The sequence below is a fragment of the Monosiga brevicollis genome, genomic scaffold (genome assembly GCF_000002865.3).
Source record: "Monosiga brevicollis MX1 MONBRscaffold_5 genomic scaffold, whole genome shotgun sequence".
In the NCBI taxonomy this organism is placed as follows: domain Eukaryota; class Choanoflagellata; order Craspedida; family Salpingoecidae; genus Monosiga; species Monosiga brevicollis.
The window spans coordinates 868,163-894,606 of NW_001865042.1; the positions used below are offsets into that span (position 1 = coordinate 868,163).

The window sequence follows — 26,444 nt, forward strand, 5'->3', positions numbered from 1 at the left end:
GAAAGAGAAATAAAGAGCAAAGAGAGAGAGAGAATGTGAGAGAGAGAGAGAGAGTGAGAGCTCATACAAATGTACTACAAGTAGTAGTTTTTGAACATGACTTACATGTTGTGAGTTTATCAATGGACGAGATGTCAGATTTTACAACTGTCTCGTGTTTCGTGCATCCGAAGCGAGCAAAAAGCGCCCAGGTCCAGGGTCCAGGGGCAGTGTGTGTGTGTGTGTGTGTGTGTGTGTGTGTGTGTGTGTGTGTGTGTGTGTGGTGGTGGTGGTGGTGGTGGTGTGTAGGTGTGGTCTGGGCGAGGTGGAGTGCGGGTCGATATGGCCTCGGCGGCGGCAGAGGATTTGCGACGCCGGCAGCGGGCCGAGCGCGAGGCCACGCTCTTGTGCATCGACGTGTGCTCTCAGCCCTACATTTCGGTCGAGCGCATGCGGGAGCTGGTATGCTGCCATGGCATTATCGACAGGTCGGGGGGTGACCTTGCTCAGGCCTCACGTTGCTAACTGTTTTTGCGGCGGCGGCGGCTATTGTTTCATGGACGCATAGGCCCCTGCGATTCAGCACCAACATTATGATAACATCGTGGAGGAGCGGTTGGCAGATGAGCGCTGCGGCTATCCCATCTGTCCCCACCGGCTGGCATCTGAAGCTGTAGAGTCGGCATACTTTGGCAGTGTCCATATTGACCAGAAGCATGGGCGCATCGTTGATATCACCGAATCAATGGTGCGAAACGCTGGGTTGCAACCCCAGCGTCAGCCTTTTACCAGACCTGCTTGCATCCAACCATTTTTTTTTTGAGGGGCTTCTCATTTCTATTCTCTGATGTGATGCCTTTTGCAGCGATATTGTAGTCGCGAATGCTATGCGGCGTCTCGTCATTATCGGCGCCAGCTCCTGGACTCGGCGGTTGGGTTGCGGTCTGAGGCTGAGCTGCGTAATCTGCGCAACATCAGCGTCCTTTTACCCAGTGATCTGTGCGTATGCTTGATGCAACACGACCGTGGCCCTGCTCTGTGTGTGTGTGTGTGTGTGTGTGTGTAAGAGCGGGTATGGGAGGCAGTGAAGAAGACGGAGGTTTTCCTTTTGCTCTACTTTTTCTTTTTTTTTTTGGCTCCAGGACCCATCACCTATCCTACTCAAGAGTGTTCTTGATGGCAGCCATGTGCTCATGTGTTGTGTTGCGCTGCCTCTGGCTTTGGCCCTGCTTGGGATCTTGGACTTGGCTTGGCTCTAGGATGGATCCTGACGCGCTGGTGGCACGATTATCAGCAGTCCAAATCCTTTCACCACACCCCGCACCTTCTGGGTCGGCGCGAGTCGCTCCGATTCGAGACGTGCAGGAGCATGTAGCCGGAGCTTCCACCCCCCAGCCAGGTGCTAAAGCCGAACTATCGACAACGACAGCTACGACCACACCAGGGCAGCCAGCCAACAAGGGGGCAGGTCATCAGTCAGCATCGACGAGCTCGGCTCCCTCGCGATCAAATCGGCCCGAGACGTGGACCGAGGCTGATATTTGGGCCGAATATGAGGATGCCATGCGTGACCTTGCTGAGCAAGAAAGAGCCCAAGTCCGAGCTCGAGCAGCAGCAGAAGCCGAAGCAGCCGTAGCGGCTGCAGCGAAGGCAACAGGGTCAACAACTCCCTCGAACACGTCAACGACACTGGCAGATTCCCAGGAACAGACCTCAAAGTCGCTGGCGACGTCGAGCGATTCGAATTCAGAGTCAAAGGCTGAGCGCGAACATGGGTTGACACGTGTGGCCCGTCTGTTGCGCGAGCTGGCGGCACTACAACCATATGCTGGCGCATTGGCCAACGAAGCGAATGGGTTGACGGAGCGCTTCATCTTGCCTACCTTGGATACAAATCAGCGGCAGCGTCGGCTTGAAATTCTCAGCGCGCTTTTGAATGACGCGTACGTGTTTTGAGTGTTGTGGGCATGCTCAAGGGAGCTTTGGGTTTGAAGCAGTTGTTCTCAAAGCTTGCTTCTAGCATTGTCAACTTACTGGTGACCTGACCTCTTGCCTGGATGCAGGGCTAGCACTTTGGGTCAAGCGGTAGGCCAACCACCCATGGAGGTGCTGCAGGCCATTCGACGCCAATTAGCTTCGTATCGGTGCGTTTGCCGCCGCTCGGTTTACTGTTGTCTGGGACAAACGAGGCAAACTCGTGCGCTGTGTGCTGCTCGCCACGTGCAAGGCATGCATCATCACGTGAACCGTTCCTGCTTTTTCACATGTGTGTACCGTGCATTTTCAGACTGCCTGCTGAAGGCTTGGTCTTGGATGCGGCAGAGCGGCTTCTTCTCGGGGCTGTTCTTTTGCGCCTTTGTGAACAAGGAGCAGACATCCCGGTCACGGTGTGTGTCCTTTCCACCGCCTTGTGCCGTTTGTATTTCGGGAGTGAGCGAGTGATACAGCAAAAGGCGGTGTAGCTCGTGTGGCTGTCCTCGGGTTAAAGCTTTTCCAATGGCCTCACGTTGGCGTGTCATGTCATCGTGTGTGTGGGTGTATGTGTGTGGGTGTATGTGTGTGGGTGTGTAGTCGCTGGCCCGGGCGGCGCAGGTATCCGAAGCTCAACTGGACGAGCTCTGCAGTCTACTCAAGCCCTCATCTGCTGCTGGCCCAGTCGCGGCTCAATGAGGCGGGGCTGGCCATGGCTGGGTGAGCAAGCACGAGTAGAATGATGCTTTTCTCAAGCAGCCTTCTTTTGGGTGGCAGCGAGATGGTGATAGAGCCTGCGTCAAAATTAGAATTCTTAAGATTAGGGTCGAAAACTTCCTAAGCAATGTCTCGTTATGGCTGATGGCAAGCACCTCTAGCTCCGAAAGGAGTGGCACGGTCTTGCGCAGGGGGCTCTGTCATGCACAGCCGCGCTGGGGTCTCTTGCGATCAGGAAAAAGGGGGGTGAGCCTTGATCATCACTGCCATCGCGTGGCATCTGTGAGCAAGCGAGAGTCCCAGCTGTCATGTGAGGCACGAGACAGTCATAACCGTGGCGGTTGGGGTACTTTGCTGCTCGCCGATGCGCTGCTGTCCAAGGGAAAACAAGACATCAGCTGTGCGGTTTTGCTCTGTATCCCTTGTGGTCAAGATCAGACTGCTCGTCTCTGACCGTATCCGGCTTAGGGCTTGGAAGTCCTCTGTTTCAGCAGCCGCCCTCTCACACGCCACGCGTGCAGGTACTTCCCGCTCTTGTCCCATGGCAGCGCAAAGAAACGCCGATGACCAAGGACCGCGACGCCATGTTGCTCCTTCCCATCAACTGTTGGTCTCACCTTGACTGCCAGTCACCCCTCACATGTCAATCATCATCATCAGCCCCCCCCATAACAGAGCATGCTCAACATGTCGACTCGACTGCATCATCATCAGAAGGAGCAGGAGGATTAGGAGACAAAGGGACCGGTGCATCAACCTTCATGAACTTTATGATTGCGGCAAATTACCGTTGGATAGGGTTAACTTGACACCTTGCTGACACACATGCGGACAAACGTCACCCAAGTTGTCTGGTATGGGGCAAGATATCATGGGATTATCATGGGATTATGGGACAGCAGGTCTTGCCCATGCCCTGGCGCTGCGCGGCTGGGGCTGTGTCTTCTGGCGGGTTTCTGGTGGGTGACGAGATTGATCATGATCGTGGCTCGGCTGGGTGGCTGGCTGTAGAGTCTAAGGTTCAGTCGGTCAAACTGCGCCGTTCTTCGTTGGTCGCTTTGAGTCAATTCTATCCCTGCCCAGCGCGTGCCGTGCCGCGTCCCCCTTTTTCTCTCTACATCTTCTTATTATCCTTCTACAGCTCGTTGCCAAACTCGAGCCGAATTGACCATGACATTATGGTGTTTGAAGGACGCTCTGGCCTTCAGGAAAGAGTCCCTCACCCCACCTCAAAGACACACGCCCATGAGCCGCACCCCTGATGGATTGCAAAAGTGTCCCGACGGCCACGCCATATCGTCTCCATCTGTTAGAAAATTTACCGACTGTTGCAAGTTTAACTTTGGGTGCTAGCGCTTTCGGCTGTGCGCTTTCAACTGGGCGCTTGGTTGGTGGCGCCAGGCCCGACGAACACCAGTTCTGAATCAATCGACAGTCATCGATCGTGTCTTGCCCCCTCAGATCGCCGCCTTGCCCGGCACACAAAGGGGGTGTCGATCGGGCTATTGGCGAGTCTGTCTTTCAAGTTGCCCACTGGCGTCGCGCTTGCCCTCGATGGAGGATTGAGAAACGATGCACTCACCCTGTTGCAGAGGCACCGATTAGGTGAGCTTGTCCCACGGGGCATTGGAAGACGTCCTGTCACACTGAAACGTCAAACACAAAGGCATTGTGTGAGGTCTCGTTCAAACCAACTGGGACACGAGAAAGGACTGGGAAAGCAATCCTCCTCACTTGACGCATCTTGCTCGCGGCCTTGCGGCTGCACATCTTGCTCGCCTTCATCACACTTTCTCCCCCTTTTTCCGATTGATGAAAGCGTGGCACGTCTGCGTGCGGGTCGCTTTCCTACAAACTGTCGGCTGTCTATTGGCGCGTTGTCGCATATCAGTGTTGTTCTGCTCAGTTCCGCATGAGCGTCTGTAACGTATCTGGCGTTTTCTTGGGACCGTCACGATGTTCCTTCAGCTTTTCCTTGCGGCTTCATGTGTGGGGAAAGGGTATCGATTCCACGCAGTTGATGCCGTTCTGTCCTTTCCGTGCTGCAATCACCACCCACGGTTGCGGCTGCATTTTAACCCTTTGCGGCAAGCGCGTTGCACGAAAAAATCACCCATGCTCGTCCCATGACTTTGGTCAAGTAGTCCCTGATTTCCGACCGTGCCCCTCTCCCTTGCTTACGCTTGCTTGCGCCCTGTTTGCGGATGTTGGCGCTGCTGAGCGCTGGCTTCATGATGACCGGTCACCCTGGCCACAACACCTGCTGCGCCCCACCATGTCCTGATTGACCAATGCCATGGCGATGTTCATACCTTGCTCGCTTCTCACATTACCCCCCCTTTGACCTGCCCCTTGCCTTGCATGTGGGTCACCGGTTCCATTGCGACGCCCAAACGCAGAGAGAGAAAGAGAAAGAGAAAGAGAAAGAGAAAGAGAGAGAGAGAGGAAAGAGTGTGTGCTTGCTTTGACCCATGTCTTCCTTCTTCTCCACCCATCGGAAATCTTCAAGAACACCAGCATCAACTCTTTTCTTCTTCTCCCAAACACCGCCACCACCACAGCCACCAGTACCACTACCAGTACCACCACTACCACCACACTACCACTACCAGTACCACTACTACCACCACCGCAAACGCAGCTGCATCTAAATTTTTTTCTTCCACCACCACTAGCAACTGGCAACCCCGCACTCATCCCATGCCATGCATTGGCCACGGCGGTGGTTTCATTTTCTAGGTCGACCTCGAGCGATCCACCACCCACCTTGTTCACCTTCGCTGCCGGCACACACACACACACACACACACATACACGCTGCCTTCTCCTCTCCTCTCCTCCTCCTTTGACTTTTGGCTCAAGGACAGCACGAGTTGTTCCTTTAGCATATAATTGGCAGCCAACTGCTTGCCAGAACACATTCTTGAGCTCGTTTGAGTGTGTCTTTCACGCTCCCAGCAGCAACATGGCCAACACCATGGCCCCGCCCATTGGTCACTCTGAGCCAGGCCTCAAGCTCGACGAGTTCATCTCTTACGATGGCAGTATGATGGGTGCAGGCGAAGCCGATGGCATCATCAACTCGCTCACCGATCTCATCGCCACCAACTCAGCCGATGCAGGCTGTCAAGCACCCACGCAAATGCGCACGCTGTGGTCGGTTGAGGGCAGCCAGAGCCCCGAATCTGCTTATCACTCCGACTCGGACCTGGCCCCAGCCGGCTCTCCCTCTAGCAGCAACTCGTGCGACTCGACAACACAGTGGAAAGATTGCTCAGCCTTTCTCGGCCTGGGCGAGTCCTTGCCCACCCCTACCACCACCACTGCCCCTGCCAACATCATGCCCTTCTCCGTTGCCTACAATAGCTACCCAGACCTCGAGGCCTTTGGGCGCCGCATCAGCGCCCTGCCCATGCCACAGTCTGGGGCCACCTTTGGCCTGAATTCTTCCGAGCTCGTCCCCCCCACCCCCACACTGCGCCTTTTGACGCCGACCCGCAATCAGGCCTTTGCCGACCTCGACTGGAACCTCTCCTTCAACACGCTCATGGACATCCCCTCCCCCACCATGGTGCCCACTGCCGTCCCCTCGGTAGCATCATTGCCCGTCCCCTCCTTCCCTTCCCAAGTCGTGCCCGAGACCTCCCAGTCACCTGCCGCCCGTGGTAGCGCCGTCAGCCCCGCGCGTGACACCATGACCGTGCCCGACGGCCCCGTCACCAAGCGCGCCAAACTCATTTCCTGCAACAGTGGCAGTGGAGCCGACGCCCAAGAGCCTCGCTCGTCACTGACGTCCATGGAGGTTCCCACCACACCCGCGCCTGTGGCCAGCTCAGAGTCTTGCTCAAGATCCAACTCGGCTACTGTGCCCACGTGCAAGCACACCACGACTGCCTCTCGCCGGCGACCCTCCGCTCGCAAGACCAAGGGCAAGACACCACGCCTCCAGTCCAAGGAGGGCGCCCGCCAACGCTTGAAAGCGCTGTGCAAACTCTATCTCGATGAGTTTGCGCGTCATCCCAGTGCTGACCCCGACGCCTTTTTGCAATGGGTTCGCCGAACCCGGTTCCGCAAGGCCGACACGCGCTGTGCCTGTGCTGGTGGACCCTCAGCTGATTGTGCGTGCACCGCCTGCGCGCACTGCCGCTTTGAAAAGAGCGTCCGCCATTGCATCGAGGGTCAAATCAACTGGCCGTACCAAACAAGGTGCTGAGTCAGGCGCGTCCCACCTGTACTCAATCCCCCTGTGGGGGCTCTGTTGATGTGTGCAAATGCGTGTGTGCGTGTGTGTGTGTGTGTGTGTGCGTGCGTGCTGGCTGGTCTTTTCCAGTGCGACGCCCTCTCCTCTTTCTAACCCATGCGGTCGCCTCTCTTGTCGCGACCCGAGTCGTTAAGCGACTGGCGTGTCTCTATCCGAGTGTTTCATGTCTTTTGGTGCCGGGTGTCCAACTACGTTTGCCCTGGCAATTGGTGTGCTTGTGAATTAGCTTGTTGCAACCGTACCGAGTGCGGCTGGCAGCTCTTGTATTCAACTCTTTTTGAGCGCGGCGTTTTGCCTGCTGCCTGAGGGGGTGTGCAAAAAAGTGGCTTGTCCTTCTTTGCAGTGACATAGCCAGCCTCTTTGGCCACATGATCTCCCACATTTTGTTCTCCTACTTTTGTGTTGCTTGGTTGTCCTGTGTGGCGCCCTTTTTTCTTTACTGTCGGCATATGCGAGCTCCGAGTGCCTGGTTCAGCACTCGCGTATATTTCTTTCTTTGTTGACGTCTCAGCTTGCCTTAACACCTCTTTGGATGCGGTGCCTCGCGAAACAGCCTGGTTGGGAGGAACGACTGTGCGGCGACTAGAGTCCCGCTCCTCCAACCATCAGGCGCGTTTTTTCGATAGCCCCGGCTCGCGTCCAACCCACTAAAGCCAGCAAACTGGCCGTGGTCTAATGTAATTGACATCAACCTGATTTCACTTTGACTATTGCTTTTCTTCATAATCATTAACATGCCCAATGAGCGTTGATGCCAAGCATTGGGAATGGAGCAGGGCGTATCCATGCTTTGCTTAGTGTTGCTTTGTTCCCTTAAAAAGCAACACGTGATTAGAGCAAAAGTTTCAGAGCTGGGGCACGAGGTCAATTTGGCAAACGACATGGATCTTCCGCTCCCCGTGTTTGTAGAGGGCGGGATGGGGAAGCAGAAGGTGAGGTAGGGGCGCCCGGCGCCGCACACTCAGCCATCAAGGCGGGTTCCAAGTGCTTTCACGCAGCCAGCACAGGAAACGTAGAGGAAAACAGTCAAGTCTTTGGTATATTGATTCAAGCGAGGGGTCGACAAATGTCGTTTTTCTTCTCGTGAATCCACTTGTTGGCGACCCACTTGGAGCCTTGCAAGACGGGGCAGGCACCATGCAACGTATTGTTGTCGCTCTCACCGTCCGGCAGCAGATTGTACCAAAAAACCGCATCACCGTGGCCCGGCTCCACGGCAGCACCCAGGCGGGGGAAGGCGGTGTAGCCCCCCTGCTCGACTTGATTCAGGTAGATCATGAAGGTGGCGATGCGATCACCTTCGGGTAGCTCGCGCTCACGGCTGGCGTGGTGGTCATAGTGCGTCTCATAAAAGCCACCAATACCGTCTACTCGTTCACGTTCAAAGATCCATGCCCCCCCCCGCCCCGACACACATGACGTTGGTGAGCGCGACATACACAATCATGCTTCATCTGCTCAGTTGTAGCCAAGCGAAAGGAGGTATGGCGTAGCCGCTTGGAGCGTTGCAAAGAAACGTACAGTTGGACACTTGGAGAGCCTCGGCAAACTCCAGATCCAGCTGAGTGGCGTCGGCGATGCGCGTATGCAAATTGGTCACGACATCATCGTGATCAGGCTGCAGCCAGGCTGCGGTAGAGATACGAAACTCCACCGGACGGAACGCGCCGTCAGTCCAGGCTACAGCCCGACTCAGCTTCTTGCGACCCTCTTCGCGCAGGTGAGCACACTCTTGGGCTGATGCAAAGTTGCGGAAGATCTAGTTTGTGGTTGGATGGTGGGTGTAAATGAGTAAGGAAGCCCAGTCAGTGTCTCACCAAATGTTGCGCTGAAAAGCAACTCTGTATTTGTGTGCGCGTGTTGGTGGCAGGGGTGGTAGCGGCCTCATGCGCAACCTGATGTTCAGAGTGGTGTAGGGTCGGACCAACCTGTAGACGATTGTTGCCCTCGTGAACGTACTCGACTCGAATCGGCTTGAGAAAGAGATGCGGCTTGTTGAAGTGTTGCAACCGACAAGAGAGAGGCTTGGAGGGCTTGTATATCTTGCGACCCTGGCAAAGCTTGTTGAATTTGAGCAGCTCTCGCTCGTCTCGCCCCAAGACATTGTCAGGTCTGTAGTTGGCTTTGCGGGCCACTCGAACTGAACCCGAGGCACTGGTGCCATTGGATGCCTTGTGCAACTGATGGGTGTAGTACTCAACATTTTTGAAGACACGGCCTGTTCATGACGTTCCAACAGATCCCGGACATCAGTGAGTGGGCTGTCACACGTCCTGCCAAGCGGGGCGGTCACGGTGTGCATTGACACGACTCTTGTCACAACACATGTTCCTCAAGTCAGCTGCCTGACACGTACCGTTATCAGGCTGTAGTTCGAGCAGCTGAGCGGATCGGTCCAGGGCGGCTTGCAGGTCGCCCACCTGAAAATGACTAAAGGCCAGGTAGTCCAAGATCTCAGCTCGCTCCTTGGCAGACTGGGTCAGGTCGGCAGCTTGTGCCAACCAATCAATAGCCGAGGCGTAATCGCCTTGCTTGTAAGCTTGGCGCCCAATGCGATGGTAAGCGCTGACTGAGGCATTCGGCATGAGGGAGTCGGGTCCCATTTCATAGGTGCGCTGGAGACGGAGCAAAGCAGCCGAAGCACCCGCCAGGTCTTCATCCGACGGAATCATGTCATGGCTGGTCAAGTTGTGCACTCGATCAGCAACCTGGCTGGACCAGACAGCGTCAACAGCGGCGACGCTGTTGCGCTGCGTAAAGAGTACGTGGTATGGCCACCACCATGTGAGTCGGCAATGCGATGCAATGCCCCAGCAGCCAAAGCCGGGGTCTATGGGAGGCCCCTGAGGACCGAAGGAAGGATACAGAGTGGCGATGCAACTGCCAAGTGAAACGGACATACCAGACGCTCAATGACGGAGAAGCTCTCCTTTGGGCTCAGGTGGAGGTCATCCGCAGGCTGGGGGGCGTCGCGAAGTTGCTGAACCACGAGGCGCAGATGGTCGAGTTTGACCTGATGGTCGTTGATGAGCGTTTCGAGGTCGCTGGCGAGGTTCTTCTCCACGGAATAGAGTTGATAAATGTTGGCGCTGGAGGTGAAGAGGTCGCCGGCGCCCATCCCTCCCGAGGGCAGCGTGAGGGCGGCGAGGCAGCAAGCCAGCAACAGGGCGTGATAAAGCATGGCGCTGGTGGCACACAAATGCGCCAAACGGCCTGCGGCAGTCATGATCTACGATGCTGGGCACGAGGGAGCACCGGGCCGAGCCAAGAGTGTTGCGTCAGGGGTCAATGGGTGAGAGAGAACGTGGAGGGGGGGGATGGCTGAGTAGCAGGGCAGCGCGCCTTACCGTTACCGGCGGGTGGTCAGGGAAGAAAGAACCAGAGGTTGCCAAGAAAAGACTGCAAGTGTATCAGCCCAGCTCGGCACAACCAAAGGCGCGTGGTGCCACGATGCAATCTGCTTCAAGTTGTGGCTGGAACGAGCAGGTTTTTGCACTGCCAGCTCCAGTAACAACTGCACCTTGACGGACCTGACGGTTGCGCTTTGTCGTGCAAGCAACACCAACAAAAGCTCATAAACCGTGTTTTGCTTCTAGCAAACTGATCCTGTTATGTATGATGGTGGTGGTGAAGCATCTGAATGCCGTGCTTTAACACCAATGATGATCGTGTGTCCGGTCAACGGAGGTGCCCGCCCGGACAACCTCCTCATGCCACAAGCGACGATTGCGCACTGTGGCAGAATGCATGCATGCACAGAAATTATGATGTTTATCTGACAACACGAAATGATCACAACAGTTGTTGTTAACGTCAAGACTTTTCAACGCGAAAGCAGTGGACATAACCGCATTTTCCGCTCTTCCGTAGCAGCCACGCACACACACACACACACACACACACACACACACACACACACACACACACACACACACACACACACACACACACACACACACACACACACACACACACGTTGTTGGTGGCAGCTCGCTTTCGTTTGGTTGAGATGGCAGCGGCACGGTGGGCCTTGTTAGTGGGCCGGCAAGCCAATGGAGTGTTGCGAGATCTGAATCGTGGTGGGGCGCAGCGGCGGGTGAATAGCACGGCCGCACCCCCCACTTCGCATGGCCAGGAGGGCGGGTCTCAGAGCGCACATGGCTGGCGCAATGTTGCAATGGAGGTGCTGCGCACTGCTTTGCCCGTTACCCTGTGGGCGCTCGTCATCAAGGAGTACGTGGGCGACATCACCATCGTACGTTTCCAGGCTATCCCCGGCTTGCTCACATCATACAGCAGCATGTTTGTGAATAAATTGTCGGTGCTGACTGGTTTTGCCTGCCTGCCTGCCGTACAGTGTACAGGACCTTCCATGCTCCCCACACTCAGCGTGCATGGCGACGTCGTGGTCACAGAGAAGCTGAGTGTTCGCTTCAACAAGCTGCAAAAGTCAGTGGCAACCTGGTGGGCACATCATTTTCACACCCCGCACACGCTGGCCTCTGACAAACTGTGCCCGCGGTTTGGATGTTGGTGCGCCCATCTGCAGAGGAGATGTTGTTGTGGCCACTGCACCCCGGGATGCTAGCAAATATGTTTGCAAGCGAATCATTGGCATGGTCTGTGGACTCCCTTGTTGACTCCGTGGGCAAGACATGTACCTGTGATCATACTGTCTTCACCACAAACTTCATATCCTTGCTGGTCCCGTTCCTTGGTCACCCACTGCCTCTTGTGGCACCCTCCCCTATCTTCATTGTTTTTTTTTTCTTTTTTTCTTTTTTTCGTTTCTGCTGTTAGCCCGGTGACCGCGTGTGTGTCAACCCAACTGAACGGATGCGGCGCTTTCGAACCGTGCCTCGCAATCACGTTTGGCTGCAAGGCGACAATTTGGCCAATAGTACTGATTCGCGATCCTACGGTCCCGTCTGCATGGGACTGATACAGTCACGTGTCGTTCTCAAACTCTGGCCCGTGTCTAGCGCTGCCTTCCTCGACCGTCACATCTGTACGTTTGAGGTTGTTTTTTTAAACCCCCCCTCGTACACTGCAAGCATGCATGTGTCCTTCCTGCGCTGTTTTGATTGACTGTACCGCGACTTGTGTGTCGCAGCCGACGCAGCCCTGCCCCGGGAACCGAGCTCCGCCCTCGTATCGTCGCGGCCCACAACCTCTGCGCCCGAAACGACGGTGTGTATCGAAATGCTTCCCTCTTCCTTGATGTGAAGGTCCTTCAGACCTGGTCATATTATTGGGTTTTTGATAGTGCGTGTTCCTTTCGGTTTTTTCCTCAATTGTTCAAGTTGCGCAGCAGCCAATTGCGTAGGCACAAACGTCTTGAGTTTCTTATGGCTGCTCTTGCCTCTCACTGCCCATGCCCCCTCCTCGCTGTACCAACAGGGTGAGGAGGTCCAATGAGTCCTGCAGCCGCCCCAAGCGAGCGTCCACGTTTGCTTCCAACGTATCAACGCGCTCGTTCATGCGTTGCTCAAAGCGTCGCAACTGAGCACCCATCATCTGCTGCAACCAGGCGCGGTGGTCCGAGGACTCGGTCGTGGCGGGCTTGCTCGGTTCTTCCAAGAGCACGATGCCCGCACGCCCTGGTTCTTGAGCCAGGGGTGGCAGGAGGCTAGCGCCCGGAAGGCGCAACTCAAAGCTAGACTCCTCGTTGGAGCTGCTCTTGGGCGGGACTATCGTGCGCCGCATGAGTGTGGGTGAGGCCGGTGGGGTCGGAGAAGGTGTTTTGTTGCTTCTTGGGGTCGGCGAAGGGGAGCCACTTTGGGAGGAGTGTCTTGAGGTGGCACCGCCCTCGAGGGCCTCCGTGACAACGGTGGTTGGCGCGTTGGCGGTTGTGTTGGTATCAGTGGCTATTTTGTTGGCCTCAACCATCCCATCAGTCGTGGGCGTGCTGACTTCATCTGTCCGTGCGGTCCGTGCACGTGCAGTCACAGTCGCTTCGTTGATGGGTGGGCTGGGGTTCGCCTCAGCTCTGTTCACAACCAACTCGATTTGGGCGTTAGCTGGTGACTGGATGTGTACGGGGGTCCAGTTCGTCGCGGGTTGAGTTTTGGTCAGCAGATTGGCTTGCCCGGCTCCTACAGCTTGGGTGGACGTTTTGGCTCTGGCTCTGGCTCTGGACTTGTTCGTGCTCTTGCCGAAGCCTGCTTGACTGGTGCGAACGGGTGATTCCTTGCGCGAGGCCGACCGTTGCAGGGCTGCATACCAGGCTAAGCGAGATTCAGGGGGTAGCAAGGGGGCTACCTCTGCCGTGAAGTGGGCCAAGGTACTATCCTGGCGACTGCTGGTAGGAAACAGACTGGCCATCGCGTCGGCCATGCCGTCCGAAGCAGACGAATGTGATGCCGTTTGCCGCTCACTCCAGACCAAGCGAGAGCCGGAGAAGGCCAAGCCGTAGATGGGCTGTGCTGCGGGTAGTTGGAGCTGGAACCACTCGGTGGCGTTGGGCAAATCAGTCAGAGCTACAAAGACCCGATGGTCCAAGTTGCAGTAACAAGCCCAAGCTCGTCGTGCCGGAGTACAGGCCACACCATCAATGGCCGCCAATTCTGGCGGGAATGCCATGTGGTGGGCCTGTGCGTCTGGGTGCTTGCCTCCTTCCTTGCTTTCGAGCAGGAGGATGCCCGAGGTCCCAATCGACCCCACAGATCGCCTGGCAAAGCGTACTAATTTATTAATCATCGCATCGCGTTTAGTCATGACATGCATGGCGTTGGTTAGAACAAAGTTTGTGTGGGAAGAAACAGAGAGGGGTGTATGCGCGCGTGGTTGTGGTGGCAGTGATGGAGCAGACCAAGGTGAGCGAGGGGTGGGTTTATTTTCCTTGAAGTGTGTGTAACCAAAAAAAAAAAAAAAAAAAAAAAAAAAAAGAATAAAAAAGCACATGTTAGGTGTAACGTACGTTGATCAACAGGAGAGCGATGCGTGTCAGTACTTGGGCGTAGCAACGGTGGCTCAAGCCCCTGAGCTTTGGAGGCTGGTTGCACGCCGACGAGCCCCTGGTCAGAGCTCGCGGGCAGACTGTTTGGTGCGAGAAAAAGATCAGCGGCTTCGGATCGATATTGACTGATGACGCAGGGCTCGCCCAAGACCAACAAGGCTGGGCCGTGTTCGTGGTCCTCATTTCCGGGAAGAGGCAGTAGATGGCGGTAATCCAGTGGGCGGTCTTCTAAGCGTTCAATAGCACCCGACACGCACAGTGTGCTATCTGGGTTCGTCTCCACAGTACAATATTGAAGCTGTGAGCCGTGTCGCATCGCCAGCCATCGACGGCCCACCCAGCCAATCTGGCCCGACGTTGCAGGCGTGCTGGTCTCAGTGGCGTGCCAGCCAGCGCCATTGTCCTGCCAGACTAGCTGAACCAACAGCGTCATGTCAGCACCGGCTACTAGAAGGCGGTTCGTTGCTGCGTTCCATTGCTGAAGTTTGGTGTACAAGCGCGAGAGGATTGGGGACAGGGGCAGCATCATGAGCATCACCGGCAGCAGCAGCATTGCGAGCAACAAGGTCATGAGGGGACCAATGGGAGTCTCTCTGATGATCAACAGACGGAAACAGCTTGAGCGTTACAGCGCAAACACCCACCAGCAGAGTGGCTATCCGACTCGTCGCGACGGGAATGTGGCGAGAAACAAGGGTTTGGGCGGAGTGGCTCTCCTCGTTGATGATTCGGAGATGCAGCTGGCCGTCACTGTCCAGGGTGACCAGCATGAGCGCGTGTCGGGGGGAGTCATTTGGGGTAGAGATGCAGACACACAGGCTGTCCAGCAGTTCAGCGCCAGCTCCGGCAGCGCCAGGGAGCACACCGCCCGCAGAGCTACGGGTAGGAATTTGAGATGAGAGAGGGCTGTCATGCATGATAGGAGTGGTAGACAGCAGGCGTGCGTTGTGTGTGCGGGGTGGGATGGGACAAAAAGGTGTGAGTTGCCAAGAGGAAGGGCGGGCGATCCTGACCGGTGCCAGATGAGGGGGTGGTATGTCTCGTCAGAATCGCTCAGCTGCGAGCTCTGTTTTTTGACATGGGCCGTGCTGGCGAGACGGTAGCTGGCCTCCTCATCTAGGGTGTGAAGAAGGTTGCAGCGGGTGCGGGCGGCAGGGGCTCGGCCGTGGCCGAGAGCGCTCGGCACCACCGTCATGGCGGGACTTGATCGATTCGGGCTCAAAGCTACCCCGAATCAACTGTCAAACTACAAATCGCTGGACGCCTCTCGCGCGAAACGTATCCAGGCGCGCGGCGACGGCCGAGGGCGTCACCAAAATAAAAGGGGTAGCCTTGACGTGGATTTGGGTTTCGCACCGGCTTGCATGGGTTCAAAAATGTGGGGCGCCTTGGTAATTGGCTCACATCGGACACACTCCCTTTATCGAGCAGATCGGCGTGCGTGTGCGTGCGTGTGCGTGTGAGGCTTCTTCGAGCTTGGGGCGTGTTGGGGCTCAGGAAAAAAAAAGGGAGAAGTGGCTCCGGTACACGAACGCAGTCAACGGGTCGCCATCATTGCCCCAAAAATACTCTGACATTGTGTCGTGGATGGTGTTGTTGAAGGAGTAAATCTGGATGTTGCAGGTATGCTACGAAAGATGCCTTGATACAAGTACATAAAAATTCAAGAAGATGTAGCAAAAACCAGCCTTTGTGCTGGTGCGCGCGGGATTGTTGTTATTTTTGTTGTTTTGTCGTTGTTGAGGAGGACGCGACGCCGCATCAGGTTGGTATTCGGCAGCGCGGCTCGGTGCGCTCTGTGGCTGTTGGTGATGTTTGGCGTGGGTCGGGTGGCTTTGCAATGGGTGCAACGTGTCTGACGGACTGTGGCGGCGGTGCTCACGGCCTTTGACTGAACTGCTGGTGCTGGTGCCCCACAGGGAGGGGTGTGCCGACTTCAAACATCAAGATGGGCGGGGCGTACAGCAAGATATCCGAACAGGATCTTGACTTGTATCAAAAGTGTACCTTCTTCACGCGCAACGAGATCATTGCAGTACACAAGCTTTGGATCGAACTCAATGCCAAGGCTGGCAACAACAAGGCAGAGTCCCTTTCGCACACCGCGGTACGTCTCAGGCCACCGTCATCAATGCGGCACCCCCAAGGTCGAGGGGAAGCAGGTCGTGAATGCGATCTGCTCGGTGGGTGTGATGCGTGACATCGCTAGCTCATGGCACGATTCGCTTTTCGTCAAACATATCATCATCATTGTCATCGCCATCCTCTTCATCATCATCATCAACAACCACAACCAATGCGTGTGTGTGAGACAGATTTGCGAGTGGGAGGGGCTGCATGCCAATCCGTTCCGAAAGCGCATCTGTCAGGTCTTTTCCAAAGACATGGACGCGACGGAGATGGGATTCGTCGACTTTTTGGACATGTTGTCCGTCTTCTCTGAAGCTGCGCCGCGCGAAGTGAAGGCTGAGTATGCCTTTCGGATCTACGACTACGACAACGACCTCTTCCTCGGTCAGCGTGATTTGAAGCACGTTTTACAAAAGTTGACAGCCTATGATCAAGCCAAGACCGTGGGGGCCAAGAACAATGCCTGGACTAAGGTTGATGTCGACGACATTGTACGCAACGTGATTGAGGAGGCTGACGTCGACGGAGATCAGCGCATCTCGCTCATTGAGTTTCAACACGTCATTTCTCGCTCACCCGACTTTGTACGCACCTTTCAAATTCGCTTCCGCTAAAGCTTCCCTTCCCCGGGACATAATATGTGTTATATAAACGCGCATGTGTGTGTGTGTGTGTGTGTGTGTGTGTGTGTGTGTGTGTGTGTGTGTGTTTGTGTGGGGTGGTTCCATCCGTGCTCCACTGCCTGTTCTCGCCATGCCATGGGCGCTGCGCGCTCACTTTGTGTCTCAAACCCCCTCCAAACTAAACAACCTTTCGTCTAAATAAGGTTCAAAGCTTAAGCTGGTCTTGGTCATCTTGGCACCCATTTGCATCATCACCACCACCACCAATTTTATAGACTGACTGGTATGTGCGACACCTGCTGCTGCTGGGTCGTGCCTGCCCGCCAGCTGCACCGGGTCAATGCTGCCTGCCTATGCCAAAGGGCACGCCGAGTTTGTGGATGAAAAGGGTGGCAGTGGTCCACCACAACAGAGGCGTGGGCCTGGAATGCATTTGTGGCATGCCCTTTAGACTCGCTGGCGCTGGGATTTGTTGGCACAAACTGGGGATGGGCCCGTAGTCTGTTGCTTTGCTCGTTGTCGTGACAGTGCTTACCATCATCTTCATGGCTCATTTGTGGTCTTTGCAGAGCATTTAGAGCGGCAGTGCATTCTTTCGGCACACCGGTCTATGCTCCCGCTGCCCCATTTGTTGTTCAGACTGTGACCGTTCAAGCCACAACAGCTACCATGACGACCTCTGAAAAGTTTGTCAAGCTCCGCAGCTCTGATGACAAGGAGTTTGAAGTGCCCGTGAAGATTGTCGGCATGAGCGTCACTATCAAGAACATGCTCGAAGGTACAACTATGCGCTCCCGCAACGCGCTCAATCACAACCTGACGGGCTCCGTCTTAAACTTGTGACCTGTGGTCGGTTGTCGTAGATTTGGGCTTGGGCGACAGCGATGAGTCCCCCATCCCCTTGCCCAATGTGTCGGGCAGCATTTTGGAAAAGGTCAGCTTTGGTGTTGCTGTCATCCTAACATCCTAAAACAAGCGGCTTTGGCTACTTGGATTTTCCTTTGACCACATCGGCCTCCCTCCCCTTGCCCCTGTCAGGTGATTGAGTATTGCACGGAGCATCAGCATGATGACCCGCAACCCGATGATGACCTGGCGCACGTCGACAATGACGAGCCCGAAGGCTTTGACGCTGAGTTTGTCCGTGACATGGACCAGGGCACTCTCTTCCATCTGATCCTGGTTCGTATCGCGTGCATTTCAACCGAAAGCAAGCACGGTGCCAGACCGAGTCTGGACTTGCCAGGCATACACTGGTCCCTCACATGCATTTGCTGGTACACTTGACCCTGCGGTTGCAGGCTGCCAACTTTCTCGACATCAAGTCACTTTTGGACCTCACATGCAAACACGTCGCAAGCATGATCAAAAACAAGGGTCCCCAGGAGATTCGGGATCAGTTCAACATTCGCAACGACTTTACCCCCGAGGAGGAGGAGCGGGTGCGTGTCAACCCTGTTCACAGGCGCCGCTACCTTGTTGGTCAGACGGCTTGGTGTGCTCATATGCTTTTCGTGGCTCCCTCTCAGGTCCAAAAGGAGAATGATTGGACAAATTCGGGTTCCAACCCATAGACACGCAAGTGAATACCCATCCGTTTCACTGTTGTCGTTTCGAGGGGGTCCTAGCGTCCTCTTCTTCTTATACACTTGCCGTCCGAGTTGCCATCTTTCGCTGTGTCATGCACTATTTGCCTTGGTGCCGCCCCCTCGATTTGTTGCCGCCCATTCTTCCTGCGTTGTATGATGTTTTACATACGCCGCAAAGGCTTTGACCTTGAGGTGCCATTTACTTTTGAAAGGGTTCGCTACATCATGTCAAAGTGTCATGTGGACCTGTATCTTGCAGAAAATTGTAAAAACGATCAAGATCCATGCGCCAAACTCAGACCCCAAACTAGCGCGTGTCCAAGCCAAAGCAAAACAAAAAAAAAAAATAAAAAGGCGCGACAAGGCACATCGCAAGTCAGATAAAACACATCAATTAACAGCCTCATTCCAACGTGAGAGGATGGGCACAGAGGCCAGCCGACAGGTAACAACGACAACAACAATAGCACAAAGACGTGCGAGCAAGTGAGAACGGGGCTGAATCTGCCAAGTTACTGGATGGTACAGTACGACATAATGCCAGAGGCCGGTGCTTCCTCGGCTTGCTTGGCTTGCTTGGCCGGAGGCGCACCTGCAGTGCGACCCTGGTCGCTGTTCGGATGACTGGGCGGGCCCTGGTCAGTGGGACGCTTGCGGGAGTTGGCGCGGTGTGCCTCCGACATGTCGGCGCCCAGCAGCAATTCATAGTGCAAGCGTTCTTGCTTGTTGACCAAGCAGCGCACGTTGCGGCGGCCGCGCCAGGCAGCCAACTAAGTGCCAGCAAGTATGCGGAAAGTCAACACAAACCATTGCATTTGCAACCCAACACACCATCGGGAACATGAACGTACCACGACATCGCAGGCTGACGGCTGTCCACGCATGTTGAGCTCTCCAGCGCGCAAAACCAAAGCCACAGCTCCATCCGCTGCAGGGGTCGCACAACCATGGCAAGACGTGCCACACAAAACATATGGAAATGATTTACTCACGAAGAATCTCAAAGCAAGGGGGTAGTGTGGGGTGGGGGAGGAGGAGATGGGGCGACTAGAGATTCGGTAGAGGTACACGGCGCAATGACATGAATACAAATGAATCTGGGCGACAGCTACACACCGCAGTCACCAAAGTTCTGCATCAGCTTGGGAGACAGCTTGAAGATGGATGGCGCATCATCGCGCAGGATGGCAAACAGATCCTCAGCCGTGGCCTCAAAAACACGCTTGGTCACAAACGGCAGCAGCGTGGACAGGCCGCTTTGGCAGAGGCGATAGGGGCATGTGTTGCTGGACGAGTCCGTGCGTGTCATCACCTTGACACCAGTGTTCACGATCTGGGTTTCGGTAGACACGGTTGTGTGAGGGCCAAGAAAGGGCTGGAACAGACCAAACGTATTTGCTCAACCCAATCCACAGCATCGATCGAGCGAGCTCTCAAGTGGTTTATCGGCCCAGAGGTAGAGCATCAGCAAAACGTTCGGGTCATGCGCAGCTTACCCGGATGCCACGATCCTCATTGTGCTCAATGAGGTGGCGCGTGACCTCAGACACGACATAGAGATGGCGGTTCTTGCCACTCGTCTGACCTCGCAGCATGACCAGATGCCACGGGAAGTCGTCAGCCAGACCGTAGAATTCGCGGATATTTGCCATCATGCTCTCGCGTTCAGCGTCTTGATCCAGGAAACAATAGGGCTCCTCTGAGTAAGGACGTTGGCCTGCCAGGCACAGAAAATAGTGCCAGTCAAACGATGGGCTCTTGGATGCCGAGTTTTTGTTGAGAAGACGCCTCAGCGGGGCCACGCCCCCCAAAGCAGATATCACTCACCCTTGGCGGGTTCCGAAGAACTGGCATTCTCTTCGGCATCGGGGGTCGGCGAGCCACGAGCAGTGGATGAACCCTCCTCGGAGGCAGCGCCCTGCGTACAGACGAATGTCGAGGTCATGGCACGTGCTATGAGACTCGAGCATGTTGTTGTATGCCAATGCAGAACATAGTCGGCTGACACCGGTGACAAAGCAAGCGCACCTTCTTGCGCAGCACGGCCACAAAAAAGCCACCCGTGTCCTGGGCGTGCGGCAGGAGACGCAGGCAGCGTTCAAGGTGGAACTTGGCAGCTTCTTCAGCGGTAGGAGGGTTCATGCTGTCGGGAAACTGAGGCGTTGGATAAACAGACACCAGACAGGTCCAAACACAGGTGCAGCGGTATGAAAATTGAGCAAAAAGGCAAAAGGGGTCACAAGCGCAAGCTGTTGTTGGCCACAAATTGCATGCCAGAGCCCCACGACTTACACGCTTGCGCAAATCCGGGCGCATCTCACTTGTGGAAGAATACCAGTTGCAATCCCTATCCTGTTGATTCAACAGCAGTAGCAAAGCGCCGCAACAAGGTTACAACAACAAGAACAACAATACACAACAACAAAAAAAAATCGCGGCGACTGTTCTTGTTCTGTCGACGATCAAGTTGATAGACCAAGTTGATAGACATACCATCAACTTCCATGAAGTCATGCCTGGATCGCGCACCAAGCCCGGAAGTTGATCCGAGACATCCACGAGCTCCACCAGGCCTGGGGGAGATTGAATGACAAACGAATAATGTGAGAAGCGAGCAAAGGTCAACAGGAGTGGAGAAGGAGTGGTGTGTCTTGTACTCGTCCACACCTTCGTGTTGGCGAAGTGCCTCTGCCACAACAGCCTCGTTCTCAATTGGGTTGAGCGAGCAGGTTGAGTACACGATCAAACCACCATCTTCAAGAAGCTGGATGCCACGACGCAGGATGCGGTACTGCAAGGGATGCAGACTAGAGCATTGCCAAACAGTCCCACCAGAAGCAACGTGGCGCAAGTGAGAAGCGACTTGGAAATGGCAAAAACGCACATGGGGTTGGCGACTGCTGGCGATCGTTGCGAGGGGAAGAACAAACCCAGTGGCATCAAAGGGGTTCCACTTGCGCCAAATGCCGGGGTTCTTGCGCATGGTACCATCACCAGAGCAAGGCACGTCGGCCAAGACGCGGTCAAACTTCAACTTGCGACGACGACTGTTTCCACCCTATTGAGCCGCCCAAGTTAAAGCACCGACCCAATGCGGAAGTTGCACGCATAATCGCGGGCAGTGGCACACCTTGGAGTCCAGGAAGAGGGCCGGAAAGATGCTGGCATCTTGATTCACCACCATGAAAACGGGCGACTACAGGAGCGTAAGCTGGCGCATGAGAGCACGCACAAGCAAAGCCAAGTTGGCGGGTCGCTTCAAGTGGTCCCAAAAAAAAAAAAAAAAAAAAAAAAAAAAAAAAAAAAAAAAAAAAAAAAACCAAGCACCCAAGTAGCTGAAGAATTACTGCCGAGGGTCTGACGCGACTACCACTACATTTACAACGGAAAGAAGAAAAAAGAGAAATCCCCGAAGAACGAAGGAACGAACAACGTAACAAGAGAGAAACCTTGACTTCGCACAGAGGGATAACGATAAATGACACTGAGGTTCTCACCTGGAGACGCTTGCTTTGGTGCACCAGCATGTAGCAGCGCTTGGAATCGGCGTCATTGGCCACGACAAGACCACCTGCGTACGGAGGTGTGCGTGTCAAAATTAACAAAAGCAACACGAAAATCTTGCCTGCCTGCCCCATCCTCTGCTTTCAGAGTCAAGGCGGTCCCGGTGGGGTGGAAAGCGAAACGTACGAGGAACGGTCTCGTCGGTGGCAGACACGCCTTCAATGATCTGGGCAGTCTTGGAGCCCGGGGCGGCACACATGTCCAGAACACGCTGATTGGGCTTGACATCGAGAAGGAGCGGCGGGATCATCGAAACGGCTTCTTGGCGACTGATATTACCCTTGTACCCACGAAAGCCGCACACAAAATGCGCGGAGTGAACTTTGGCGTTTGGCCGAACACTGGCGCTCGAGAACAAGCAGGGCTAGTTTCGCACCTGTTCACTTTGCATGACCAAAGCATCATGGAGCTGGGAAAGACCCGCATGTTTGCGGATAAACTGGCGCGAGGTCTAAGAGGCGCGGATACGAGACGCACAAGCATCAAGACACGATGAGCAATAGGTCATCACCCTACTTGCCGAGGTCAGCATCACGAGCGCATCGCACCGTCAGGTGGTAGGCCATGCCGTCGGGATACCACGGGATGGGACGCGGGGGAGGGATCCGGGTGCCATCCGAGAGGACCACATCTTGGACTTGGGGAAAGTACTTGTCCTCAAAAGTACGCAACACCTCTTGAGCCGAGCTAGGGAGCATGATCGTTGGAGAAGTGAGCTAGGATCCAAGCGCGCAAGAAGAACCCGCACGAGAGTCGTGGTATGGCCATATCCTACCTGCGAGTGCCAGTAATGCGAAAGGTTGCGGGAAGAGTTTTGCGGAGCGTGGTCATGAACTCGTCCCACTCTGCTTCGGGAACGATGCCAAGCCCCTAGGGGTACGATGTGCATGCCAAATCAAGCAGACATGAAACAACGCGACCCTCAGTCACCAGGTAGAGGTGCGCAATGCAAACCGAGGGTTCGAACGAACCTTGTAGTACGTCTCAAACTTTTCGTTTTCCTTAATCAAGGTATCCCGGGCATCGCGCTGTCAAAGGGGCGGTCCAGATTAAGATGGAGTGAGACTGAACGATGTCAATTCCCATCGTCTTGTCAAGCAGGAACTATCAAATGGTGAGCGTGCAGGTGACAGAGACAGGATAGCACCGAGTGACGTTGAAACTTACGCGGGGACCGCTAACGTGGGTCTGGGGGCGAGAGCCACGGTTTCCACCGCCATTGCGGCCGCCACCATTGCGACCGCCCTTTTGGCGAAAGTTCTTCTTGGGCATGGTTTTGGGCTTGAGCTGAACGGCCAAGTCACGTCGTTGAAGCTGGACTGTGGGCAGGGCGGCAAGGGAGCGGGAGGTGGCGATCGAAAGCACACACCGACGCGCGATCAATCCACAATGCCACATCCACAAGGCGTTGGCACACGACAGGAAGGATTATCCAGCCGACCGCCAAGTGCAATCCGATGCCCAAGTGTCTGGGATGCAGAGCAAAAAAACTGCCGTGCGTCAGCCGGTGTGTGCTTGAAGGAACCAACCACCACAAGCTTGACTTTATCTATACTACACTTGACACACACACAACAACAACACGTGTTCAAGCGTTTCTCTGACTGTCTTTTGTTTTCTTTCTTTTGTGGCCGTTTCTTTTGGTTCTCTCTTGTTGAACTCGACATGTGAATTGACATGTGAATTTGGTGAACGTGTGGTGGAAATGAATTGACCATCGTGATGCGAAAAAAAAAAAAAAAAAAAAAAGAAAAGAAGAAGCAGGAAAGAAGAGATGCAGCGCTTGTCGGTGCGCAAGTGATGGCGGAACCGTTTGGAATGGAAGGCGGTATGAAAGGGGTGGGCATGCGTTCACGTTACATGTCAGCAAAGCAAAGGTCGGGTTGGTAGCGGCAAAAGGGCAGCAGGACACCGCTGGTGGGCAACCCACGGTCTGCCATGCGTTGTGCCTGTTGGTCCAGCGCAATACCTGCTCGAGCATCAACATGGGTATGAGGTCAATCAGGTCGAGTTGATAAAATTGCTCTTCTTCCCGCTTGCGAGCGAGAGAAATCATACCAGCGTCGCGTTGGCTGAGGACATTGGAATAATCCCAAAGGCGTCCAGCGTAAGCGGTCGCACGAGGGAAGGTGCGGGGCACCACCACGCCCGGCGTGGCAAGCTCGCCCCACATGGCAGCGGTGCCACCGCGCACGCGGCTCCGCTGATTGGGCAGCGTGCCGTTGAGGGGATCGGCGCTATACATGGTCCACCAGGTCTTGTAAGGATCACACCTGTCATGACATCCCGGCACGGGCATCAAGGAAGTGAGTACAACGGTACAAGAGGCGGAGCCCAGTCAAGATTAATTCCGCACCAAGAGTCATCTCCAAACATGTTGCCAGCCCCACAGTCCAAATAGACATTGCTGGACCTGTCAAATGCAGCATGGGAGAGGTGAGCATTTCTACACAGCAGGCTAGAGTTGTGCGTCGAATGCCGGTGACAGGACCTTGACTCACCAACTGATGAGCACATCGGCACTCGTGTTGACCAAAGCTGCCTGTAACGCTGCCTTGTTGCTCCATACTTGCACCACGTCTATACACGGGTGGCAGCCAGTACCCAAGATGAAGTGAAAAAAAAAACAAGAAAAACAAGAAAAAAAAATAATCCGATATAAAAACCAAGCAAACAACCAAAAGCTATGGGGTTTCAGTCTCAGAACGCAGCACGTCAATCGTACCAGAGGACTCGATGGGAAGTTGAGGGTCTTGCATAGAAGCTTCTTCCCAGTAGATGAAGCGGCGGTCGGCGGCCACTGAGGCCAACAGGGCGCGTTGGCGTTGGAAGTAGGTGAGAAGCAGGTCACCCACTGTCTGGTTGTGCTGCTGCAAATAAGCGGCAATGCCTGCATCCGAGAGCCAGCAGTTGTGGTTGATCTCGTCGTAGCCGAGATGAATGTAGGGATCCTTGAAGATCAGGACGAGGTCGTAGAATACGTACTGCAAGACCGTATAGGTCTTGTCGAGTGTTGGGTTGAGCTGTCCACATGGGGGCTCTGCGCACGATTTCTCCCAGTCTTTCTCATAGGCACAGGCCACAATATCCTTTGTCTCTGGGCTGAGACCAAAAGAACGGGAATGTCCGGGTGTATCAATCTACGGCAGCATGAGAAGGGGTGAGCATCGGCATGCGCCAAGTCACTTGAACCAGGCGTGTAGGCCAAGGCTGGCAACCAGGCCATGGGCTGTGAGTACCTCGGGAATGATGCGAACGCCACGCAGGGCAGCATAGTTCACCAGTTCGCGCAACATATCAGGGGTGTAAACTTTGTCGGCCGAAGTGGCGCCGTGCACTGTGATGTCTGTCAGAGTGGTCAGCCAGAGAGGAAAGCTCTGGGAATCGGTCAGATGCAAGTGCACAACATTGATCTTGGAGTAGAGGCAGCCATCAACAATCGTCTTTAACGTTTCAATGGGTAGATAAGTGCGTGCCACATCCACCAAAAGCCCGCGGTACGTAAAGTCCGGCTGGTCCGAGATGTTCCACGGTGTCATGGGCACCATGACCGATCCATTCTTAAAAGAGGGAGTGCGAGCGAGCGAGCGTGGTTGCAAACGAGGAAAAAAAAAAAAAAAAAGAAGAAGTGGCAGATGCAAGTTCACGGGGATGAGGGGTTTCACTGACAAATGAGAAGCCGGGGTCAGCTGAGGTGGGATCAGAATGGGGGCTGAGGATCAACAAGCACCATACCGGTTGCGGTTGGACGAGCTGGGACAGTGTCTCCAGGCCGCGCAGTGCGCCGACGTAGTATTCAGCCTTGATGACAATGCTGCCAGACTGGGGAACGTTGATAGTGTAGCTTTCGTCGTCAGGTGGGTTACCAATATCAATTTCGGCATGCACGACATCAATGACGATGACGTTCAACGTGAATGGGCCATCGGGTTGGGAGCATGTCGGGGCAATGAAGGGCTTGTAGATAGCCACGGCATCACTCAGGTTGCCCTCGCCAATTTCGCGAAAAAGCAGCTGACAGCTCAGTCGGCTCCAAGTTGTACCATTTTGAGCCGACTTCAGAGGAGGCCAAAACGTGACAGGCCGCGTCCCATCATCAATGTATGCTTGTGCCAACGCCAGCACCATCACGAGCACAAGAGCACGACAACCAGCCATCTTGAACGCGTTGTGCTCGGAAGAAAAACCAAAAAAACAAAAAAAAAACTGGAGATCATCGCATGAAACTTTGTCATCATTTTTGGGCGCGGATGAGTTCATCACAAAAGTAGTCGTTTGCTGTTTTTCTCTTCTTTTCTGGTTCGGTCATTTTGGCTATTGGCTCGCTGGTGGCTATTGGCTCGCTGGTGGCTATTGGCTCGCTGGTGGCTGGTGTGGCTGGTGTGGTAGCTACAGGAGAAGGCGCGCAGGCAGCTTTTGCGTGCATGTTGTTGGATCTGCCCTTGGGGGTGCCGAGTCATTGGTCATCATGCCCAAGCGCAATGCCAGCGAGGTGCCCGGCGTACCGAGGTTGGTGGTTTGAGATTGCATGTTAACTGCGCTGAGCCATTTGCCGATAACGTGGTGCTTGATCAGCTTTGCAGGGGCTTGGCTGGTACCCAAACGCGGCAAAGCCGGCGAAAAAGACTATGCTCCCGAGCCTGGAAACAAGG

General features: G+C 54.9%; 9 protein-coding genes across 9 annotated transcripts; 5 read left to right on the forward strand and 4 right to left on the reverse strand.

Annotated features, from left to right (window-relative positions):
• Positions 1 to 321: 321 nt before the first annotated feature.
• MONBRDRAFT_6744 (uncharacterized protein) lies at positions 322 to 3,835 on the forward strand (the record flags this gene model as incomplete). The annotated part of the gene is made up of 6 exons (XM_001744085.1): positions 322 to 441; positions 563 to 727; positions 845 to 978; positions 1,239 to 1,922; positions 2,267 to 2,366; positions 3,809 to 3,835. 6 exons carry the CDS (start codon positions 322 to 324, stop codon positions 3,833 to 3,835), a joined length of 1,230 nt encoding a protein of 409 aa, XP_001744137.1.
• A 1,770-nt stretch (positions 3,836 to 5,605) lies between these two features.
• On the forward strand, positions 5,606 to 6,880 carry MONBRDRAFT_31686 (uncharacterized protein; the record flags this gene model as incomplete). The annotated part of the gene is made up of 1 exon (XM_001744086.1): positions 5,606 to 6,880. The coding sequence occupies exon 1, from the start codon at positions 5,633 to 5,635 to the stop codon at positions 6,878 to 6,880; it is 1,248 nt and encodes a 415-aa protein (XP_001744138.1). The 5' UTR covers positions 5,606 to 5,632.
• A 1,095-nt stretch (positions 6,881 to 7,975) lies between these two features.
• MONBRDRAFT_23906 (uncharacterized protein) lies at positions 7,976 to 10,109 on the reverse strand (the record flags this gene model as incomplete). Its single annotated transcript, XM_001744273.1, has 5 exons — positions 7,976 to 8,295; positions 8,450 to 8,687; positions 8,857 to 9,146; positions 9,285 to 9,636; positions 9,831 to 10,109. 5 exons carry the CDS (start codon positions 10,107 to 10,109, stop codon positions 7,976 to 7,978), a joined length of 1,479 nt encoding a protein of 492 aa, XP_001744325.1.
• A 1,182-nt stretch (positions 10,110 to 11,291) lies between these two features.
• Positions 11,292 to 11,902, forward strand: MONBRDRAFT_3212 (uncharacterized protein; the record flags this gene model as incomplete). The annotated part of the gene is made up of 3 exons (XM_001744087.1): positions 11,292 to 11,377; positions 11,478 to 11,547; positions 11,729 to 11,902. Coding segments are annotated over 3 exons (330 nt in total), but the record flags the coding sequence as incomplete, so codon positions are not given.
• A 372-nt stretch (positions 11,903 to 12,274) lies between these two features.
• Positions 12,275 to 14,457, reverse strand: MONBRDRAFT_36360 (uncharacterized protein; the record flags this gene model as incomplete). The annotated part of the gene is made up of 2 exons (XM_001744274.1): positions 12,275 to 13,494; positions 13,848 to 14,457. 2 exons carry the CDS (start codon positions 14,455 to 14,457, stop codon positions 12,275 to 12,277), a joined length of 1,830 nt encoding a protein of 609 aa, XP_001744326.1.
• Positions 14,458 to 15,805: 1,348 nt separating this feature from the next.
• MONBRDRAFT_31688 (uncharacterized protein) lies at positions 15,806 to 16,665 on the forward strand. The gene is made up of 2 exons (XM_001744088.1): positions 15,806 to 15,993; positions 16,202 to 16,665. Exons 1-2 carry the CDS (start codon positions 15,835 to 15,837, stop codon positions 16,628 to 16,630), a joined length of 588 nt encoding a protein of 195 aa, XP_001744140.1. The 5' UTR covers positions 15,806 to 15,834; the 3' UTR covers positions 16,631 to 16,665.
• A 242-nt stretch (positions 16,666 to 16,907) lies between these two features.
• MONBRDRAFT_31689 (uncharacterized protein) lies at positions 16,908 to 18,505 on the forward strand. The gene is made up of 6 exons (XM_001744089.1): positions 16,908 to 16,922; positions 17,209 to 17,417; positions 17,503 to 17,573; positions 17,678 to 17,821; positions 17,941 to 18,081; positions 18,169 to 18,505. The coding sequence occupies exons 2-6, from the start codon at positions 17,309 to 17,311 to the stop codon at positions 18,211 to 18,213; spliced, it is 510 nt and encodes a 169-aa protein (XP_001744141.1). The 5' UTR covers positions 16,908 to 16,922; positions 17,209 to 17,308; the 3' UTR covers positions 18,214 to 18,505.
• A 480-nt stretch (positions 18,506 to 18,985) lies between these two features.
• On the reverse strand, positions 18,986 to 22,377 carry MONBRDRAFT_36363 (uncharacterized protein; the record flags this gene model as incomplete). Its single annotated transcript, XM_001744275.1, has 15 exons — positions 22,341 to 22,377; positions 22,169 to 22,243; positions 21,919 to 22,072; positions 21,726 to 21,799; positions 21,359 to 21,424; positions 21,159 to 21,286; positions 20,896 to 21,035; positions 20,722 to 20,801; positions 20,521 to 20,580; positions 20,257 to 20,382; positions 20,056 to 20,146; positions 19,725 to 19,945; positions 19,345 to 19,561; positions 19,080 to 19,156; positions 18,986 to 18,998 (listed from the first exon to the last, which is right to left on the reverse strand). Coding segments are annotated over exons 1-15 (1,539 nt in total), but the record flags the coding sequence as incomplete, so codon positions are not given.
• Positions 22,378 to 23,884: 1,507 nt separating this feature from the next.
• On the reverse strand, positions 23,885 to 25,331 carry MONBRDRAFT_15452 (uncharacterized protein; the record flags this gene model as incomplete). The annotated part of the gene is made up of 5 exons (XM_001744276.1): positions 23,885 to 24,065; positions 24,149 to 24,205; positions 24,294 to 24,372; positions 24,518 to 24,932; positions 25,032 to 25,331. Coding segments are annotated over 5 exons (1,032 nt in total), but the record flags the coding sequence as incomplete, so codon positions are not given.
• Positions 25,332 to 26,444: the final 1,113 nt, after the last annotated feature.